Source organism: Echiichthys vipera (assembly GCF_963691815.1).
Source record: "Echiichthys vipera genome assembly, chromosome: 22".
Taxonomy (NCBI): Eukaryota; Metazoa; Chordata; class Actinopteri; order Perciformes; family Trachinidae; genus Echiichthys; species Echiichthys vipera.
Window position 1 is genome coordinate 10724850 of NC_139847.1, and position 21405 is coordinate 10746254.

General features: G+C 40.0%; 1 protein-coding gene across 1 annotated transcript in view; it reads right to left on the bottom strand.

Moving 5' to 3' along the window:
• LOC310964051 (zeta-sarcoglycan-like) overlaps nt 1-21405 on the bottom strand; it is a gene marked incomplete at both ends in the record, with an annotated part of 40302 nt that extends 18897 nt beyond the window's left edge. Inside the window, 3 exons of the mRNA XM_083937038.1 lie at nt 3596-3697; nt 8629-8823; nt 21367-21405. Of these exons, the coding sequence (XP_083793164.1) occupies nt 3596-3697; nt 8629-8823; nt 21367-21405 (336 nt within the window). The remainder of the gene's footprint in view (nt 1-3595; nt 3698-8628; nt 8824-21366) is intronic.

Here is a 21405-nt window from a genome sequence, read left to right on the forward strand (position 1 = left end):
CTCTTGTAGGCGGCTGCTTGTAGTACGACAATCAAGCATCCAATGCTGGGAAGCTGGGCGACCCTTCACATCCCAAAACACCCCTGTGGACATGCACCGTTTTTGGATCTGATGAAAAATACTCATATAAAATAACAGAACAACCATTTTTTAATAAAAGATATTCTGTGACAATAGACCTCAGTGTTTGAAGCTAACAATTATACAGTTTAAAGTAGTTGTACTCGATACTGAATAAAAAAGTGGGTTGGGATTGCCTCCACATGCTTTCAACCCAATTCATGAAATACCAATGTTTTTTAATGGCAAGAGTGACACGGATTTTAAAAAAGTAAAAAAATTACAGCTGCTTTGTTGCTTTCGAACGGATGAAATTTTAAGTGTCAAACTGGTTTCACATGCCTGAAATTATAGTAGTTTCGTGGCTTTAAATGTTGTTGGAAATTTCAGGTGTAAACTGGATTTCAAACATTTGATAAGGTCGTCCTATCAAATCTTCTTCATGGTCTTCATATTGGCTTATTTTTGCCATAGCAAGGTGTGTGTGTGTGCGTGTGTGTGTGTGTGTGTTCTGTGTCATTGGTAAAAGCTGAAAGACGGATGGATGGATAAATAGATAATAGCTGAGCATATATCTGTCTGTAGTCCAATTTAAACTTGAACCTGCAAACAGAAATGCCAAACAATGCCCACACTTTCAGATATGAGAGCAACAATGGGCCTTTCATTTTTAAGCATTTGTAATCAAGTCTGCACTTGAAATTTCACCTGCCAGAGGCACATTATTACCAAACCAGAAGTTTGGAGAGGCAGTTGTGACCGCCTGGGTTCACACACTGCGGGGCACAGCAGGCAGGAAATGTGAAGCAGCATTATTGCACTAGACTCTGCACTATGACACTACAGTGTGGAAAATACAGAGTGAGATAAGTTATAAAAGTATAAAGTATAAAGTCAGTCTAGTCCATGGCAGGGCTGGGCAACATGATTTCAAACACTATTGTGATATCAATTAGAGTAATTATTAGACAAAATGTCATTATTAGGACTGAGAATTAGCCCATAATATATGCAACGCATCAAAAACAGTCCAGTACTGAAAACTGACAGTGGATTTTTGGTTGTTGCTCTCGTGACCAATATTAGCTTTCGTTTCAACAATGTTAGGCTTTTTCTTTGATGAGAATAATAAAATCCTATTTCTGCGCATTAGAGGTTGTATTTGATTCAGTTTAAGTTCTTGTCCAGTAACTTTGTGTTATGACAACATTAAACAAGGATGCCCACGGAAGTTTAGCAACTATAAACACAACATTGACATATTGGCATCTTATGGACAAATATATGGACAAATGGACAAACCTTTTTAGCAAACAGTCGGCTTTAAGTATCAATTAACACCAAGTATCATTTGTTATTAATTACAAAAATGGGCTATTTTATTGCCACTGGTAAAGAAAACTGTCAAGTAGTACTCAGCCCTGATCATGATAGGACACATATAAAATAATAATTGAAAATGTTCAATGCTGCTGTATGCTGCTTTATGAGACAAAACTCTCCACAAATATGATAAAATGACTGCATATCCAGCAGGCTTTTATGCAAGGTGCTGGCTAACAATCAGGAGCAATTTGGGGTTATTTTCTTGCTCAAGGACATTTTGACTCGGAGGAGGACAGCAGGAGCTGGGCCGCCAACCCTGCAATCAGTGAACAACCCGCCCTACCTCCTGAGCCATGGTCGCCCAACTAAGAAATAATAAGTAAAATTACAATTCAATTTAACCAAGAATTATACACTTGGACTTCTGAAAAGGATAACATGTTTAAACAATACGTTTTCATTGCTTCATAACTTTCTTTTTTTTTTTGGACATTCACTCTGTGTACTGTTGACATAAGGGGCAAACTGCTGCGTAATTGCAGCCATATATAAAGCTGTATCTAATTGAAAATACACAACTATGGCCAAATATTAATGCAGAATAGGTCTGTAATACAGAATATGACTGCAAATGGCCTGTAAAAGTGTCTGCTAAACTCCACAAAACACATTTGTTGTACTTAGCTTCTTTTTTCCCTTGGCAGGGATTGAAACCAACGTAAACCAACGTTTGTGCAAAGTTAGCAGCTCTCATTTCACAACACGCTACTGAGAGCTCGGATTCAAGGGACTACTTAGCCTGTAATTTGCTGCCAGCTATCGGAGTTCTGGCCAAAAACACAGAGGGAGCCATTTCTACTTGGTTTAACAGATTATGGCTTCATTCATCGCTGAAGATTCAAAGCATTGATTGATCCAGGAGAAGTCAAACTAAAGCTACATTGAGTTCAGCCTTGACAGCAGCTTGGACTCAGCCAACATATAAAAATTAATCATAACTATATTTAACTTCTGTGGTGCACTACATAGTTCACTGTCGTTTGTGGTAATGGCTTATTGATCAGTGGTGGTTATCTGACTGAAGAAAAGCACTGTGCACTGTGGTGCACTCATTGGATAACCATAATCCCCGCTCTCGCAGTGCTTGACATATTTCCTCAGGTGAGAAATATCGAGTGACCCACAGAGATTTTTGTCCTGCAAATATCTCTGGTGCCGGTAGATAAGGGGGGCACTGCTCAGCCTGTCTGTAAAACAAGACAGTAAAAATGTCTGAAGGTGGTATTGCACTGGGGAATGAAATATTGGCTTTGTCTAATGTTCGGCCTGGCCGTTTGCTATGGCCTTGAGGTGTTTGCTCTTGCTAAGCGCACAACTGTCATATTTAAATCAACATTTAGCTCCAACTACAAGATCAAAGTAATAAGAGTAGGCAATTCCAAGTTGTTTCTCAATCTGCTGTGGAAAATTGTACCCACTATTGAGCCACTTCCTCCTTCAACGTCCCTCAAAAATCAAATTTACATGGAACTCCAGCTTCCAGTGCTTGAAATTGCTTTCTGCACCATGCCTAATCAGTGAAAAAGGGGATGATCCAACTGTTCGTCTGTGATTTGTGTGGGAGAAGGAAATTTGGATCAACTTTGCACTGGAGCTGTGTTGGTTAATCTACTAAACATCAAAGAGGAGAAAGGGGAGGGAGGAAGAGGAAAAGGGGAATTTATCGTGTGGGCTTGATTGGAAATCCAGTGGGGGGACTCTGGTCCCCCTGTAATCGTCTGTAATCTTCTGTAGGGTTGTATGTGGCCTGAGAATTGCTGAGAGGCAGCCTATTACCCATCTCCTGCCGATGGGAGGCCGTGATAGTGCACTGTTGGGGGACGACAGGACATGAGGAGGAGGAGGAGGAGCGGCAGCAGCACAGGACATAGAGAGAACGAGTGTAATCTCTCCTATCCAGGCACAAATATAAGGTAACATCAAAGCATCGTCAAGTCAGAGCTCAGAGCAATGCTGGCGTTTGTTGCTAATGAATTGATCACAACTTCCTCGACACTGTGAGATCAATTCCAGCTTGTCTGCAGCTTCGGGAAGATATTTTCACATGCCTTTCAGTCGATGGTAGTTATTCCTAGTTTATCAGAGTTACACAAAGTATTGATCTACAGGCAAGTCAAAGTTGTCAAGAAAAGCAGTGGGAGCAACTTACCCTTCTGGACTGGATCTCATTCACGTAGAGAGGCAGAAGAAACTCAGAGATCCCCTCCAGGCGAATCCCGTCCTGCTTCAACTGAAGGTTTCCCATCCCGCCCTGAAACATAATCACGATCATCAGTGATGTTGTGCATGTTTTTTGCTGATGTGATTTTAAGGATTAAAGCTTCTCAAATGCATGAAATATTGAATCCTGCTGTCGCTGAGCTGCATTAGGAAGACAGTGAGCGGCTGCATGCCAGACGGGCTGGCAGAAAGGCAGTTGAGTGACAGGGAAGAAGTAGGACATGACATCGAGGTGACAATGCCACAGACACTCGGTGGTGTCAGGTGTGACAGGCTGCATATAGTGGGAGGTTGCCTGAGGAGAAGCAGGCTAATGTGGCAGCTGTGGATGCAAATGTTGAGAATATTCATGGTAATCACAAAAGAAAGAGTCAAATATATGTTCATGCAGATTTAAAGTAGTTGGCTTAGTACTTATGTTTACATTATTATAATTAGTATAATCATGAGAGCTAGTGGTATTGGTAATAGTTGTTGTAGTGTAGATAAACAGTATGTTGAAGTATGTTTTTCAGAGTGAAAAAGCATCAAAATGATGAAAGCACAAGCACACAGGAGCACTCACACACCAGGTAGATATTAGGGTAGATAGTTTTCTCGTCAAGGTCACAGAACTGGGAACGGTGTCAAAGACGGCTGCAGACATGTGGGTGCTAAAGCAACCCCTGATCTCATGTTACCTAACATAAAACGAACCCAGTGTATCAGCAGATACCTTGAGTTGAAAGGTTAAAAAGAAAAAGTTGGATTGGTCCATCCATATAATCCGTGAGTGTGCTCTTAAAAGTTGTACAACCATAACTATGAGCATCAAGTCTGTTGATTTTTATTAAAGATTTTTTTCAGCCTGTTAATTGCAGTTTAAGTGCATATCGATTTTAAACGCCTGCAGTGATTTACCTCAAATAATTACAATGTAGCGTTGACAAAAGGTTAATGCAGGCTTGATGGTCACCATGATTAATTCCACAACTCGAGCAAGTTTTGGGAGTCTGCTACTTTATTTTCCTATTATAAAAGACATAATAGAAGGCAGTGGTTTGAAAAGTGGTTAGTTGGGATAAGAGATTTAAAGTGAATAGGCTAAAATGTGCAAACTATACCACCGGTATGGTCCTCTGATATTTTATGAGCAGAGTTTTCCCCTTTATTATTTTATTCTGGAAGTCACTCAGCTCAGTGTTTTTGGCTCTCCAAACTTATGAACCATGTCAAAAGATATTTTTCACAGCAGACATTTTGGCTTGCCATAACAAGAAAAAGCACTGGGAAAACGACTGCATTACATTTAGCTGGTTCCAGGCTCCTTGTATTGTACAGTGCTTGCTCACTGTCATGGCTTAATGTGCACTTTATGAAACTGGACCATTGTTAACAAAAGAAGTTTCAACAGTGTTTTCCTGCTGTGACAAGTCACAATGTCTGCCATGAAAATGGTCTACAACTATTAAAAACCCACAAAATGTAAAAAAAAAAAAAAACAACAAATCAAAACATCAGTGGGGACCTAACGCTGCACCAGCGTGTGTGTAACTAAAAAAATCCAACTATTAAAACCATCAAGCTGAAAAGCAGCATTGTTGCAAAATCCCTCATTCTCATTGGTTTACATTTAAGATTGGTCCTACGCTGTCATGATTCAATAAGAAATGCATTTTTACATTGCCTTACAAAATATCAAATTGCAAAGACTGTGTAAAATGAAGCATATTTGATAACTTCACAGCACATTTTTCACCTCACGTGTATATACCAGTAAATCAAGACCTGATTTGATCGCAGGTAGTTCAGTAGACAAGGTTATGCCTTGGCACACCACAATGAGCAAAGTGAAGTTTGACAGCAGCGTTGTGAGGATGTGAGTGAACAGATGGGCCCTGAGGGATGTGTTGAAAAAGTCCATAATGCTAGCAGCACAAATAGATGGATGGATAGTGAATTATAGAGGCGGGAGTACAGCGAGGAGAGCATCATCATACATGGTAGAGAGCCAGGATTGGGGACAGACAGGAGGACAAAGTCAGAGGAGTGGACGAGGTGGGTGGGGAGAGTGGAGTTATTTGTACTGTATGTCAGCAGCCAGACATTAAAGTCACTCCTGTGCTGAAGTGGAGGTAATGTGGTGGGTGTGACGAGTTCAGTGCAAGCTGCAGTCCGTCAGACGAGGAGGTGGGAGGCAGGACAAAAAGGAGGGCGTTATGATGGTCTAGTCGTGACGTGCTGAAGGCTTGGATGAGTTCCTCAGCATTAGAGAGAAAAAGAAATGACCAGATAAAAGGTGATGTAGCTGAGGTGGAACAATGACGAAGTGGACGGTTTGCTTTGTGAGCTTTTAAAGAAAAGTGCAGAACCAATTACAGCCAAGGTCACCCCGTTGTCCTTAACAAGCAGACAGAAGTTGTTTTGTGATCGAGGTTGATCTGCCTTGTCACAGCTGAGACTGTATTCTAAGTTTGGTTCCAGAGGATGAGGTCAAAGATGATGCAGATTTATAATCAAGTTTAAATAAAACTCAAGGTGAAGGCTTTTTCAGACAAGTGAAGAATGAATGAGTCACAAATCCTTGTGTGCTTATTAATGTATTCTGCCGTAAAAATAGTGGAATGTGGTCGTTGTTGGGCAGGAATCACCAGTGGAGTCCGTATTTAAAGCATATAAATAAGCAGTTCATTTTTATTAATGTGGTCCCTCTGTTGTCTTTTGCTTGACATATCAAAGTCCTAGGAACACATTTCCATTTACTTTGGACGACATGAACAAATCTTGTATTTTGTATTGTGATCTCCATCTTAGATTTCAAAGCCACAAAACATGAACGCAACAGACCGAGTTGACGCAGAACAGTGATTTTGAACAGATGACTAGTTATGTGTTGTACTACTCAGCCTGTAAAAACTGTGGCTTTCTAACCTCTAAAGGATTATTCCAAGGTGGTTCGCCCTAGTGCTAACCTAGAAGTGCTAACCGTTTAATTACACCAGATGAATAGCCTTAATTATATACTTTTATTGAGTTAAGAATTTGTAGCGGTTCATTACCAAGTGAAACCAGATACAGTGTATCTGCATCAATCAATTGTACTAGTGTTAACATTCGATTTCATTTCGATTCAACTGCCTGCAGTCGTGCATTTGCAGCCATTCTGCTAACAGTGTGTTGACATGTCTGCAGTTATTTTCACCAAGTGGTAGACATCAACGTGAATTTTTTTTCCAACCTTAGCTGCTCGTACCTACGGTTTAAACTAAATATATAAGTTCAGAGTTCCCACTTTAGGTTTTGTGTGTAATGTCTCCAGATATGTGATCATGTACCCGCCTTACCAGAAAAGGCGGGATGATGACCTTTGGTGTCATCTGGCAGCTTTTTTTCTTGGAACAGTGTAACAAGAGTGACAACTTTAAAACTAGCAAACATTACTCTCATGCCAGGAGTACAGTGAGTACAGCATCTCAAAGCAGACTATAATACGAACACCACGGGGTGTAGTTTGGCACATGCACTCTTATTGAGCTGCCTGAGTCCTGAGGGATGGGGAGCAGCGGAGTACATTTTCTGGAGCGACACCAACAGCACTGATAAGGTCCTTTTACCCATGACACAGATTGATGGGAGGCGCGGGAGTAGAGGGGTGATGGCAGTAATCAGGTGGACAGATAGAGGGGGAGGATGCTGCCATCGTGAGTTTGTTGAAAAAAAAAAAAAAGCTAAATTGTGTGCATTGTCTCTGGTAATGTCACAGGAGCTTGCCGCATCTGCCCGTTTGTTTTTTTTTTCGTTTGAGATTAACACATTCTGTGTCAGCCGTCCCTGCTGCCAAGACTTTTCTAATTCTTTATCAAATCCACATGAGGCAAAGCACTCAACATGAGAGATAGTGCCTGTAACACATTTCAGATGGGCCTGCATGAATACGTTCTTCCACTTGAGCTCTGTATTAAGGTCAAAATAAAAGAAACTGAGAAAGAAAGGAAGAACTTATACTTCACATCTACACACAGTAAATTCATGTTAATTGAGACAGTACAGTACTAGTGGTTTGACACTGATATTGTAATTTTATTAACAAGGCCCAATATTGATATTAAATGCTAAACATTTACACAACAAAACATATTTTCATCATTGTGTTTACATTTGAAATTCTTGTTCTTTTTTTCTGAAAACTCAATAAGACATTTTTGTGACATTTAATTTGATATTAAATTGTTGCTGTGCACTGAAAACAGAGTACTTACCGTTTAATTTTCTGACCTCAAAACACATTTCACACGTTTCTGCTTTTGGTTGTATTCTAATAAATGTTACGCAAGTGAATAAGTGAAGCTATACAGCTTTTTGTTATAAGTCTATGAGATTTTAGAAACTGATTACATTACATTTCACATTATACCCAACCAAAGTCTCTTTGAAATTGTATCTTTTTTAAATGATGGAAACATCTTCAGTACTCAGCTGCAGCCTCCTGTGTTTCTTTCACTTGGTAACGTTTTCTCTGGGCTTTCTGTTTGGTTTGTGTAGTGTGTTCACTTTTCTATGTCTAGCCATCCAAGCTACTGCTGTTAATGTTAATGAGGACTAGTTCTCATATCAAAAGACCATTAATTGACAGAAAATGGATGACTCACAAGTTTAGATGGTGGGTCAAACTGAACACCTTGGGCTCTATGAAATTTTGATGGGCATTGTTTATAGACAAACAGTTAATCAATTAATTTAAAATTAAGTTAATGAACGTATTCATTAAATGTAGCCCTTAAGTGGAGATTTGTCCAGGACAGATTTGTTGTCAAGAAGTGTGAAGTCTTTCATAACCTGGGGACAGCTTCAACAACTGTAGTGTCACATAAATTCACAATAAACAGCAGCATATCCAAAACTTAGTCACTCGTGAATATGTTGCATATTATTATGTTAAAAACTAGATCAGCTGTGTTTTGGACAATGGCGTGCTGTACTCACCACTGAGAAATTCATGACCTTTATGATCCAGACAGTGAGGGCCAGGTTAACTATCATGGTGACCAGGAGCAGCAGAAGAAAGAAGTAGAGGCATCTTTTTCTCCAGCCGTACAGACCCACTGGGTACACGGCATCACAGCCTGGTCGCTGGAGATGCAGGGATTGGGACGCAAGGATAAACTGCTCCTGGGTAATCTGGTAAACAAACACACACAGGAGCTTTTATGTTGGCCTACAGTACTGTCAAGAATATATTCACACTATAGAAGCAGTCACATACTGTTAAGGATTATTACCTTGCAAGCGCCTCTAAAAATGACCCTGGGCTGCGGCATGGCTGGGTAATCTTACAATTTTTAAAATGCGGTGCTACAACATAACTCTACAAAAGGTGAGAGCATGGCATGAATACAAGCCGGGGTATTACTAAAGTCTCAAACATCCATTCTTGGTCATTAGTGGAGCAAGTTTGATCTGTAATACACTGATTTATTAAAATTTTGAATAAGGGATACTGATTTATTTTTGGAAAATTACTATTTTCTGTTATTTGTAACTTTTGTAATGATATACTTGGGTACATAGGTTTAGAAATTGGACCAGTAGCAGGGTAATTCATCAAACCCTGTGCCTAAAAGACAAGGTCATTTGAGTGACTTGGTTTTATTCAAAGAGATAGGAAATCCCACTCTGAAAAAAAACCAAGTGGCGGTGTGTTTCATTCGGCAGGAGAGGGGAATCATCAGTCAAGATTCATCGATTACAAGTTAGCGATCAGCCGTGGGAATAACTGTCCCAGAAATGGAAAAGGTGTTTAAACTGCATACTAATAAACTAAGCTGCATAGAGATTAATGTGAATTACAAATACAAATGAAAAGTACTGAGTAGTCTCTCAAATGAAGCATAAACATAAAGCGTTGTCCAAAAAACAAATATATTGCCATAGCGCAGTTTGGCCACTGGTTTTTCTATATTACAATTGAACATATATTACATAATGTATACAAACATTATACATACATATAAAGTTTATTCAAATAATAAATCTGAGGTTCTTATGCAATGGAAACGTTCATTGGTCCAGTAAATGGGATGGGCCTTAGACACAACCTGGCAATAGGAGTTCTTTCAAGTCTGCTCAGCTCATAGAACCACAGCTACGAGCCAGAAAGTTAACATTAACGTTCCGCTAGCAAGAATCAAAGTAAATAACCTTGAGTATGGTTGACAAATGGTAAATATAATTTGACAGTATGTTTAACAACAAGTCAAACTACGTAGCTATCCAGCAATCTCAGTGTCCCCAAATCACTGTATAGATTTTCCTGATCAAATAATACGGCCGCAGCCTGCAGTAGCGAGTGGAACAGCGAACGGGTTGTGAGATGATCGATGTGATACTATAAACGTCTGAGAGTAGTGTAAACTTACAGCCTGTGTGTTACAGTCGCCATCCTGTGGTGTTCAGACACAGGAGGACTATAGTCAGTGCTGTAAATAATAGATTCAGATTTCTTCTTTTTCATTTAATTTACTGCATGAATTTAGAATGGTGAAGAGAAACTATTTAGTAGGTGTCCTATATCACATTTTGATGGACAAGGATTCACCCAGACCATGGTTTATATTGTTATATCACCCAGCACTATTTCCAATGCTAATTACTTGTTGACATCTTGTCCAACTGCATCCCTGTGTTCATAAAGAAAGCCACCATGAGTGAGTGACAGCTTCCTGCAGCCCACCTGTTTACCACTCCCCTCTGGATGAGAGCTTTATTTACTGCCCATCAACCTTTCACAGGAATACATTTCCTATGCCACATGCACTGAGCAGTCTTTAAGGAGCCATGTCCAGCAAAAGATGTGAAACTGATGGATGTGATGACTTCAGCAAAGAGCATCTCTAGAGCCCAATCTTCATGTATGAAATTTCACCTTGTGAACAAATTACAGGCTGCTTTTCTTCCACGCAGTATGAATAAAAATGGGGGGTGAGAAAAGAGGGTCCAATCTGCGCCAGAGAAATGTTCTCCACTCTAACCGAGTAACTAAGTGCCTGCCAGCTACTGAGAAGCTGCTACATGCGAGCTCTGATCAGAGATCAGAGAGGATGATATCTGTCAAATGCCTTCGTCCAGGCGAGGGTGAGCAGTAGCTGTTCTCCAGCCGGTCGTGACCGTGGGCTGACAGTGTGAAACTCCCCATCACTGGGTGTGAGGATGGCTGAGCTCTGAACTGCTCTGTTCAGCTGTTGTTGGGATGAATTCATACTGAGGCTGCATGCCATCCCATCCTCTCACATAGATAATGAATAGAGTAAAGCTTCTGCTGGTCCAAACCCCGATAAAATGTCCAGCAGGGGCAGCAAAATGTTTTATTATGCCTAAGTTTATGTTTCCTCATACTTCCAAGGAGCATCTACTCATTCTTCATGCCAGTAAAAAATGCTTCATTGTAATTGCATGAAACACACATCTATAGTTGACACACCTGTGCAATTTTCCCCAGTGGGAACCAAGAAGTGTAATGTATGCATAACTCAAGTCAGAAGCCATGCCCCACATGCTTTATTCACACTAAGCATGTCATTAGCATAGGCCACTGATGGCAGGTTTCATTAGATTGTATGTTTTCCTGACAGGCTCTCATTAACTGTGGCAGAGCAAGCAAAGACTCTTTAGCACAGCAAGCTGAAAATGTTTTCCAAGACGAAGTAAACGACTTGATCCCTCTACTTTACATAGATCCATCTAGAGCCGAAAAGAGGAGTCAATTATTGTATTGATAAAATATTGATAGACTTGAGTACCGCAATATTATGTTTTGTGATACTGCATCAGTTCTCAAAGATTATCGATTTTTAATAAATAGCTTAATTGCAAAATTTGTGGCAGACTTTGTGTTCTATCCCTGACCGCTAGATAGCCATTTGACTCTTCCACCCTGACCTAACAACATATGATTGTGTCCGTTATACTATGAGTTTTCCTCAAAGTAGATTTAAAAAAAAAAAAACCCAACTAAAACAAAAACTAAAAAAATTGCAATAAATCACCTTTCTTTCTTTTTATTTCAAATATGTAAAACATTTTTTTTGCAAGTATTGCAAAATATTAGATCTTAACCCATGCATCATGATACATATCATATGGCCAGATTCTTGCCAATCCGCAGCTCTACTTGTTTGTCCTTTTTTAGTCAGAATAGAATTAAATTAAACTACCCAGTGGCTCCAGCTTGTCCAATGTGATGATTTTCTGCCATATGTGATAGAAAACTGAATGTCTTTGGGGTTTGGATCGTTGGTTGGACAAAACCCACCAACCAGCTATTTGAATATATTGCCTCAGATTCTGGGACATTATAATGTTTGTTTTTTTTTTTACAATAAAATGATATTGTTTTTCTTTTCAGATACATCACATGGCTACATAAGAGCTGAGAGAAAGAACCCTAGGACAGGAAGAGTACAAAAAAGGTTACACAAGGTAATATGGCTGAGCAGCAGACAAAACTGAGACTGAGGGTGATAAAAAAAAGAAAGAAAATAGAAAACAAATATTTCGGTCAGAAAAAAAGAACAAAATACTTGGCTGCAGATGAATAGGTTGTTGTTTGTCATAGTAACTGATCTAGATAACTCTTACAGTTCTCTGATTTGAGCAGATATCCTTCATACTGATGTCTCAGACCCCTTTAATAAAAGGAGATGTACTGTAATTCACACACTTAGCATGATATTTCTCAACTTTGTTGGAGAGTCTAAAAGAAAGACCCTAATGAGCTGCATCAATACCAGCCAAGACAACCACACCCTGGCAGGTGGTAGGGTCCATTCTGTGACTATGAGCTTTATCCACAGCATAAGGGATATCTGGAACCAGTCCGCCTGCACAGCAGGGAGGGCTTTTAAAGGGAGAGGATCACCCCTAACAAACAGGCTTGAGCAGAATGGGATGTCTAATTCAAGGATCGGTTTGATATTCCCATGCATGGCTGACCAGAATGTTTTTACCATCGGGGGGGACCACGACATATGGAGGAGCAGTGTACCAATGCTTCTCCCTCACCTCCAGCTACTTGTACTAATATGGGACCAATATACCCTGTTTAATATTTTAAACAGCACTAATCTTGCTCCAAGTACCCTAGTGTGTCTGAGAGTTCTTTAAGATGTTGTCTCATTGAGATCAGATGCCCAGGATGACATCAGATTGGAATTTTTGACCAAAAGAGAGTTATGTTTTGAGGCCTCATGGTCCAATACCTTTAACACAAGAGAGAACATCAGAACTTGGTGGGGCTGTTGTACGGAACCAAAGGTGTGATAGGACACTTCTAATTTTAAGATATCTCCAAAACTGATGTTGAGGGAGGCCGAACTCCTGCACCAGTGAATGATTTCAATGTACCACCATCATATACAGTAAAACCCCCAGTACAAGAATACCTGTTTCCACTCACTGCTTCCAAAGGAATGTTGTTGTTTTTCTTAATTAATTTGGGATTCAACCAGATACCTGCTGACAAATTCAAGTGGGGATTGAGTTTAAGCTTGATTGAAGTTCTTGGGTTATGCTCAGGCGGAAGACTCCAGAGGACAAGGTGCCAGAGGCCAAAGGCATCATAGTATAACAATAAATATGGAATCCCCCGCTCACCCTGATCCACCAGCTTTTGAGAAATCTATTAAAAAGCTTATCAAATAGTTTTAATTATTTAAGTAGTAATCTAAACAGGAATGCCTGGAGAATATAATTCGACTTGCACAGGTTATTTTCAGAACATTGGCTTTACCCCGCAGTCAATCTCGGAACCCATCGCTTATCGGTCTGATGACAATTTCGCCTACAGGGGCAACAGCTCATATTTAGGGCTTTCCGGTGTAGCCAGCGGTTTTCCAGACCAGGACTTCCTCTTCCGAGCAGCCGTCATTGTTTATGGTCCGATTGGCAACTTGAGCCGTGAGAATTGGAGTTGAGAGAAGGTGTCTCTATAAACAGATGTTTGAAGATGAATGCAGATAAATAATATCAAAAGCTAATGAAAAGCTTTGGGAGCAGATGGTTTCATGATAGCATGACGGTCAATGCATTCCGTCTTGTATTCTCTCCAAGTGGACTGTTTATCTGCATGCAACCAAAGCCTACTCCGACTAGACACCGGAACTAGACCACTTCCGCTTTCCCTGTTACCTACAGATTCTACAGTCCTATATTTACATTTTATTTATTATCCCACACTGTTAAGAAAAGAGAGGCCCATCTTTCAATATTATAATTTTAACATTTTTTAAAAATGATTTTCTGATATTTTCTCCAAACAATGATTCATTTTATCATGAAAATAACTGGTGCAATAATTGTAATTATCATCATTATCAATCACTGTGACAAGTCAAAGTATTACAATCCAAATCAAAGGAATTAAAACAAACTCCACATTTGCAAAATATTTAACATGTTTTGGTTGAGCAGGCCTATTACAGTATATGAACTTTCAAAAATATTTTCAGCTTGCTACTATACAGTCGGGATAATAGTGACATGAAATTTCCATATCGTCTACACTTCTGTGCACCAAAGTCTATTTTTCCAAATCTTTCCCATTACTGACACATCTCCTTTGAAAGGAATGAATGATTGGACAATCTCTAAAGCGGAACAATAATAACACAGGGTGATACCCTTCAAACATGGCACCTAACGGAGTCCTCCACAGTGTTCCCGCTGCCCAACAACTTAATCCAGTCTTTAAGCAACTGTTTCCTTGGACGAACATTTTAGGTCACGTCTGCCAACTGAGGCAGATGTCTCACAAATGGATGTTGCGACTTTGCAGCAAATACAAATGACCCGTGTCGCTGGCCTAGAAATGTCAATGATTCCAATTTAACCGGTGATACAGCTGAGGGACAAGAGCATTATGAGAGGTGCTTAAACAAAGGCTGACTCTAAACTCTTAATGCAGTGTCACAAAATGCTTTTTTACAACCACAGTTTCAGCATATAGTTACTACTACAGATCATCTTCAAGACACTTCTAATATCCTTACATCTCACTGAAATGAAGACACTCAAAACTTACATACTGTACACAGAGAAAAAACTCTTTAAAAACCAATCTTTTAGCCTAGAGCCATGCCCCTGCTGGACAGATTCAGTCTATTTTCAATTCACTGTTGCTAGGGGAAACTTCAGCACTTGTAATTTCTATGGCAACCCACTGTTCCCAATGCTAGTGGATCCTGTGATTCCTTTGCAAGAGTTTTAATGCATATATTACCCTGGTCAAGTCATGACTCCTATAGCTCAGTTATTCACAGAGTGGAGGAGTGCATACTGGCCGCCGTTTTGTCAATCTGTCACTTCAGCATGCCGGTCACAGCTGACTCTCACAAACACGCTGGATCGAGATGTCCGACTGCAGCGGGGGTGAGAAACAACTCTGGCTTTTCAGAAAGAAAATATTGATTACAAAGCGAGCTGTGCAGGCATGTCACACAGTGTTGACTTCCATTTTCATCAGTTCATGTCAGCTTTAGCAGGTCAGACAATTACCACGTTATATGCAAAGGTATTGTTATGTACAGATTGAGAAATGTGTGTCCATATTGTTGGTATGGCCACTCCAAAACCATAATTAATTATTTTGCCATTTTACTGTAGCAACTACAGAAACAGTCCTAACAAACATTAAAAAAATAGGAGCAGTTGTCAGTTAAAGGTCACTGCAGGGACAGATGGACGCTTATGATACAACTGTCTGGGGCCGGATAATAAGTCTCTTACCAACATTCATTTACTCATATAATAATTTTCTATAAACTGTCAAAAGAGTCCAATAGAATCAAACTGAGGAAAATTACAACAACTAAAGACATCTCAAGCTAAACATTCAACCAGCTTTTCAGTCCAAGCCAAATCCAAACCTGGCATGTTCAGACTCTTGCTACAAATCAGAAATTAGCCTTTACGAGGGAAGAAAATAACATGCATTCATGTTATTTAAAACATTTTTTGTTGTTGTGATATTCATTTGAGGGCATATTGTCCAGCCCAGGGGTTCCCAACCTGGTAGTAGGACCTCCCGAGTCACAAAACGAATCAAAGCGTTCACAAGATCATTAGTTGGGTAGATTCTACTACAAATAATTATGCTGAAGTTTAGCAATTTCCCCAGATCCTGTCTGTTCCAGTGAAACAGGGTATTGTTTTACCTTTTCTGATCTCCAAAATAATTCAAATCCAACATTTCAAGGCGATCCAATGTTTAACTGCCCTTCTCACAGCTCAGACTGAAAAAAAAAAAAGCCCTCCTAATCACTGCCGTCAGGGGTCTCCTGTATCTGTGATGCCCGCTGCCAACTGCAGGTGCTCCATTAGCATCTTACAAATGGTTCTTCATGCATATTGCTAAAAAATAGAGTAAAAAGTGCTTTCATCTAAGGTGGAGTCTAAGATATTTTTAATACGTCTTCTCACACCAAATAATGAATAAGATTTCCACTTTTTTACCCTTGCTCTTCTTGAGCCAAGAGATGAATAAAATACAAGCAATGTTTTATTCCTGCGTTTAAAGACATTGCTGATTAATAAGATGTATATTTAAACAGTTGGTTGTCTTATTAAACACAGCCCTGTATCTTGTTACATACTGTTTAGATTAGGAGTTTTCAAGAAGGAATGAAGGTGCTTGAAAGCAAAGGGCATTCTGCTCCTGATTAAGTAAAATATGTTCATGTTAAAGTACTTGGTTAATTTTATATCCAACACCCCAGGGCCAAATGCAACAAATTAAACACACACACACACACACACACACACAGGACATATACATGCAATTAATGGAGAGATGTCAGAGCGAAGGGGCTGCCAAATGGATGTCACCCTGAGCAGTTGGGGATTCGGTGCCTTGCTCAACACCATCGGCAGTGCCCCGGAGATTAACTGGCACCTCTCAAGCCACCAGTTCACGCTCCATTCGAACCAAACCGGCAACCCTGCGTTTCCCAGCCGAGTCACCTATGGACTGAGCTACTGCCGCCCAAAGTAAGTGACAGTTTAGACAGTTGTGCTCCTCTAAATTATCAAAATATGTTACAGTATGATCAAGACAAAAGTCAGATCACGAACAGATGGATATACACGAAGCTACAGATTTTTTTACCACCTACAACCCTGATTACATGTAGTTTCTATTAATAGAAACGTGACACCTACGCAGTAACTTGCTTCTCTAAAAAGGTACAATAGGTATAAAAAACTGCTATCTCTGTAGATTGCTGTGTTGGAAAAGTCCTTGTGGATTTCTTGCATGACCATATTTATTTTTCTATATGCTACTTCATCAATCTCCTTTAAGTTTGTGCTGAGATCTTACTGTGTCACTTTTCATTTTGCTAGGTGGGGGAGGAAGGGGTGGTCCTCAGAGCTTTGACTACAGACGTTACAGCTGGATCCAGCGAAAGCCAGCAATTACCCAGCAGTCCACAACCCACTGCCAGCATGCCTCATCTCCACCAATTAGCGTAGAGGGTGATATTCTACATGCTGTTTTGATCAAACAGTGACATGCTGCAGAGCTAGCAAAATGCAGCTGAGAATCCCCTAATGAAAGAAAATGAGACGTTATTAATGCTTGATAGTGTTAATCAACAAAACGGCTAGCGTTCGCTCACTCAGCGGTGCCACAGGAGTCCCACAGGGCTGCCTCAGCTGGAGGTAAGAAAACATTTGAGATGCACTAATGACTGTAAAGCTTGTACACATCCATCCTGCGTATGATCACTGCACAATCGCTGAGGCAGCAATACGGTAAAAGGGATGGACAGAATCCTGCTGCAAGTCTGTCATACAGTATGAAAGCACCTATTCGTTTTGGTTCCGTGGGTTTTTTAGTTTGACAGAAAGCCCAATCAAAAAGACAGAGAAGTCTGAATACGTGACAGTAACAGGGAAAACCAATTATACTCCTCAAATGTGCAACTCATTGATGTAACCATTTCCGTTTTTGTTGATGAGACAATCAAGAATGTGTGTGAGGGTGCTGCTGTCAATAGTTGCTGCACCTAGATGTGAAATCCATTTTTTGTGGCTCCGTCATCTCTGGTGGAGTCACAATAGCTGTGGAGCTTGTCAATGGCTTCACCTTCTGCAGTGCGGTTGCCCTTTATGGCTCAAAACTAGCATTTTAAAAGTGGTTGCCAGGCTGGCAGCCTTACAATAGCCTTATATTTTGAGTAATTAAGATACTATGCAGTTATACTTCAAATTAATAGGAAAATTTGACATAAAAGACCCCTAAATTTACAAATGAACTGTTACTGTCGAGCCATGTCATAACACTTCCTTCAGCTGAAAGCAACAAAGGAAACTCGACAGTAGGTATGAGACTGGAGATCAAAGATCTCCGATAAGTCCAGCACAAGGAAAGGTCGCAGCTGTTCAGAGCACACAGTCAACAAGACTGAACAACAGACTGTTTGAAGATGGGTTTTCAGAGAGAATTTGCTTTTGCTGTTACAAGCAGCTCTGCTTTTGATGACACTTTCATGAAAGAGCATACTGGGCTTTGTTGGGAGGGGGGGCTTAACGTTTTCTTCTAGAAAATATTACGGCTAAATTGGAAAAAAGGAGGCGTGGTAAGGACCGTCTTTCTTGCTCTAAAGAAAGCTTTTGATACAGTCAATCATGAGGCTCTAATTAAAGTAATCAAAGCTGAACTTTTCACCTAATGTGATAAAATCATACCTTACAGACAGGAAGAAATGCGTTTATGTTGAATATAAACCTTCGTAAATGGTTGATGATTATATTGGTGTCCACTGTTAATTAATGTTCATATTAACCTATCTGAAGTTTGATCGCCTAATGTAACTTGTCAGCTGCATGATGGTAATGCAGTCATATATCTCCATGCTAAGTGCAGCAAACTATCATCTTCAATAGTCAATATTTCAAATTGGTTAGCAAACTAATTTTCAATGTCATGCCTCAATGTCAGCAAAGAGCCAGATGTTTTAGTCGCAGGGAAGACCAGATCAGTGCGCACGTTTAAATATTTAGGTATAATAGATTCACAACTGACATTCAAAACACAAGTTTAAAAAAGCTGTGAACAGAAATGAATTCATTTGGCAAATTTGAGGCAAGGTAAAAACATTTTTACTGCCATGGCCTCAAAGGTGTACATCAATGCCATGATTCTTTCACATATGAACCACTTACCAGCTGATCATAAAAACGAGAATTCAAACTCATTTTATCATTGTTCACTTTTAGCTAAATAGGCTTTACCAAACTGGGAAAACATGATCAAATTTGCAGGTATTTTACTTACCCCCGCCACCCCCCTCTGCTTAATGAATTCATTAAACAAAATCCAAACTCATCAACCAGAGAGAGTACCAGAGGGCATTGTAAAAAACCACAGTGGAAAAAGTACCTTCGGGCAGTCAGCGTTTTCCTATCCAGTAGCACATACCTGGAACATCACATCTCTCAACTGTTTCTCCAAAATGACAAAACAGAGGTTACTGGACAATCAAACATGTTAACGTGCAGTCATGGTCCTTGTTTTACTATTTATCTGTGCCTACATGTCTCCATGTGCTTGTTTATCTGTGTTTGTGCACTTTAAGCTTTGTATGTGCCTATTTGTCTGTGCTCACTGCTTATGTGCTTTTATATGATTTGTCTGTGCTTATGTGTATTAATATTTGTGCTCAAGGATCTGTGATTACTGCATATACGCTTACTGTATGCTTTTGTCTGTGGTTATGTGTTCATGTGCTCTTGCATGTTTGATTTTAATGCGATCAACCTTCCAGGGAGTGCAGATGAAAGCCGGCCTGTATGGCTACAGGCACATTTACATGTTGTACTCTAGAGCTCATGTAATTTATTGTGCATTGTCCCTTCTTAAATAAAAGAAACATCAAACTAGAGACCATCTAGCGATGGGATTACACCAGCCGCTAAACCGAATCGGGCTAAGGGCCTTCAACCTCGACCTTCATTTTGATCTCCACTACACTCCTGTAAGGTTTCATGACTGTATCTTGTACGATTATAGGACCAGGGGTGTAAAAAAAAATTTTTTTTTTTAAATACATATGGTAAAAAGTTCTATATAAATACTGTGAAAGCATCCAAACACTCAATCTACAAAGAAACGCACACAAACTATATTCAGGAACTGTCTTTAACGGAGCTATCGGGACTTCTGCATGTTTGTGATGTCACAACTATACTATATATGGGTAGAAATTGCTGCAACAGTGCTGTTACAGTCACTCCCCGTCTGCAATGACAGGGAAGAGACGCAAATGAAGAAGACCCAGAACTCTGAACAAAAAGATAGAGCCTTTTACGGAGGGGGGCTTAAAGAGACAGGCACTAAGACAGAGTGTTTCAGACAGAGGTTAAATACAAGTATAGCCAGACAAACAGTTTGAAAAAAATAATGCATTTTTTCTACTAGTAACCTAAAATACAAGTATGAACCCTTGTTCATTAAAGACAAAGTCTTTTTTTGTTTTTAGGTGTTCATGATGTTTCTGGCAGGGGGAAGAAGACGTCAAACTGCTGATGTAAACAGACAGTCACTTCTCCACAGGACACTAGCTTTTCCTTGCTAATCCCTAGCAAATCCTTGGAGAGAGCAACGGGGCCATTTTGGACCGCAACCTTATAGGCATCATTTGCATTCATCAGTCGAACGCACAGGGGAAGTGCCAGACTCCACAGCGCATTATCAACAAAAAGTAATGCCATAAAGCATTCTTAACAAAGCCTCCGTTTTAATTAGAGAAGATGAGTGGATGCTTTGAAGTAGCCCTCCAACGATTAAAATAAAAAACATGACAAATTAGCTTCAAAGACTGAACTTGCAGACTTGTCACTAAGTAGGAAGTGCTGGATCAGAGCCGGTGTAAGCAGGAGTGATTTCTTGACTGATAAACCTGACTTAACCACTAAGCTCAGTGCGTGTTTGAGTGTGTGTGTGTGTGTGTGTGTGTGTGTGTGTGTGTGTGTGTGTGTGTGTGTGTGTGTGTGTGTGTGTGTGTGTGTGTGTGTGTGTGTGTGTGTGTGTGTGTAGCAGGCCAATGGATGGATTTGAGTGCATAGCCAAACAGTAGCTGTGCTGTGTGGGTTTCTGACACCGAGCTGCTCTTTTGCACTGCAGCACGAAGACAAGATGCACATACTGTACCCAGAGGTTACTGCCTCCCCTTGCTAGACTGGAATGATAATGAGAAAACCATGCAGGCAGAATATTCATAGGCTGTCACATTACTGTGATTCTTGAAGAGGAGAATGCATAGAATATGAGGCATATAGTGCAAAAGGGAGAGGGCGCCTATATCATGTAAAGAATTCAAGTAGGTGTTTGAGTGCAGATGAGCGGTTATTAATCATCATGTTCCTGGAAAGAGAAGCAACCACCGCAAAACTGCAGACGTTCATCCTGCATTAGCTGAGCTTTTTTTTTAAGGGAACAATTGAAACAGAGGGTGCACCTGTTGCAGAGAGGAGGAACTTGACTGATGAATAAAACAATACAGTATCAAGATTTATAATTATTCATACTTACATCAATTTCCTTCCTGGCTTGTTAATAAAACTCACTTTGCTGCAGCATAACGGGTCAAAACTATCCCCCATTCCACCAATCAACTGTGTCAACTCAATTATGGTCAAAGATGCACTTTTTCGCCATTGTTTGCTTACCTTCAACGTCTCTATGTCGAGAGTAGCCGACTGCTCCAT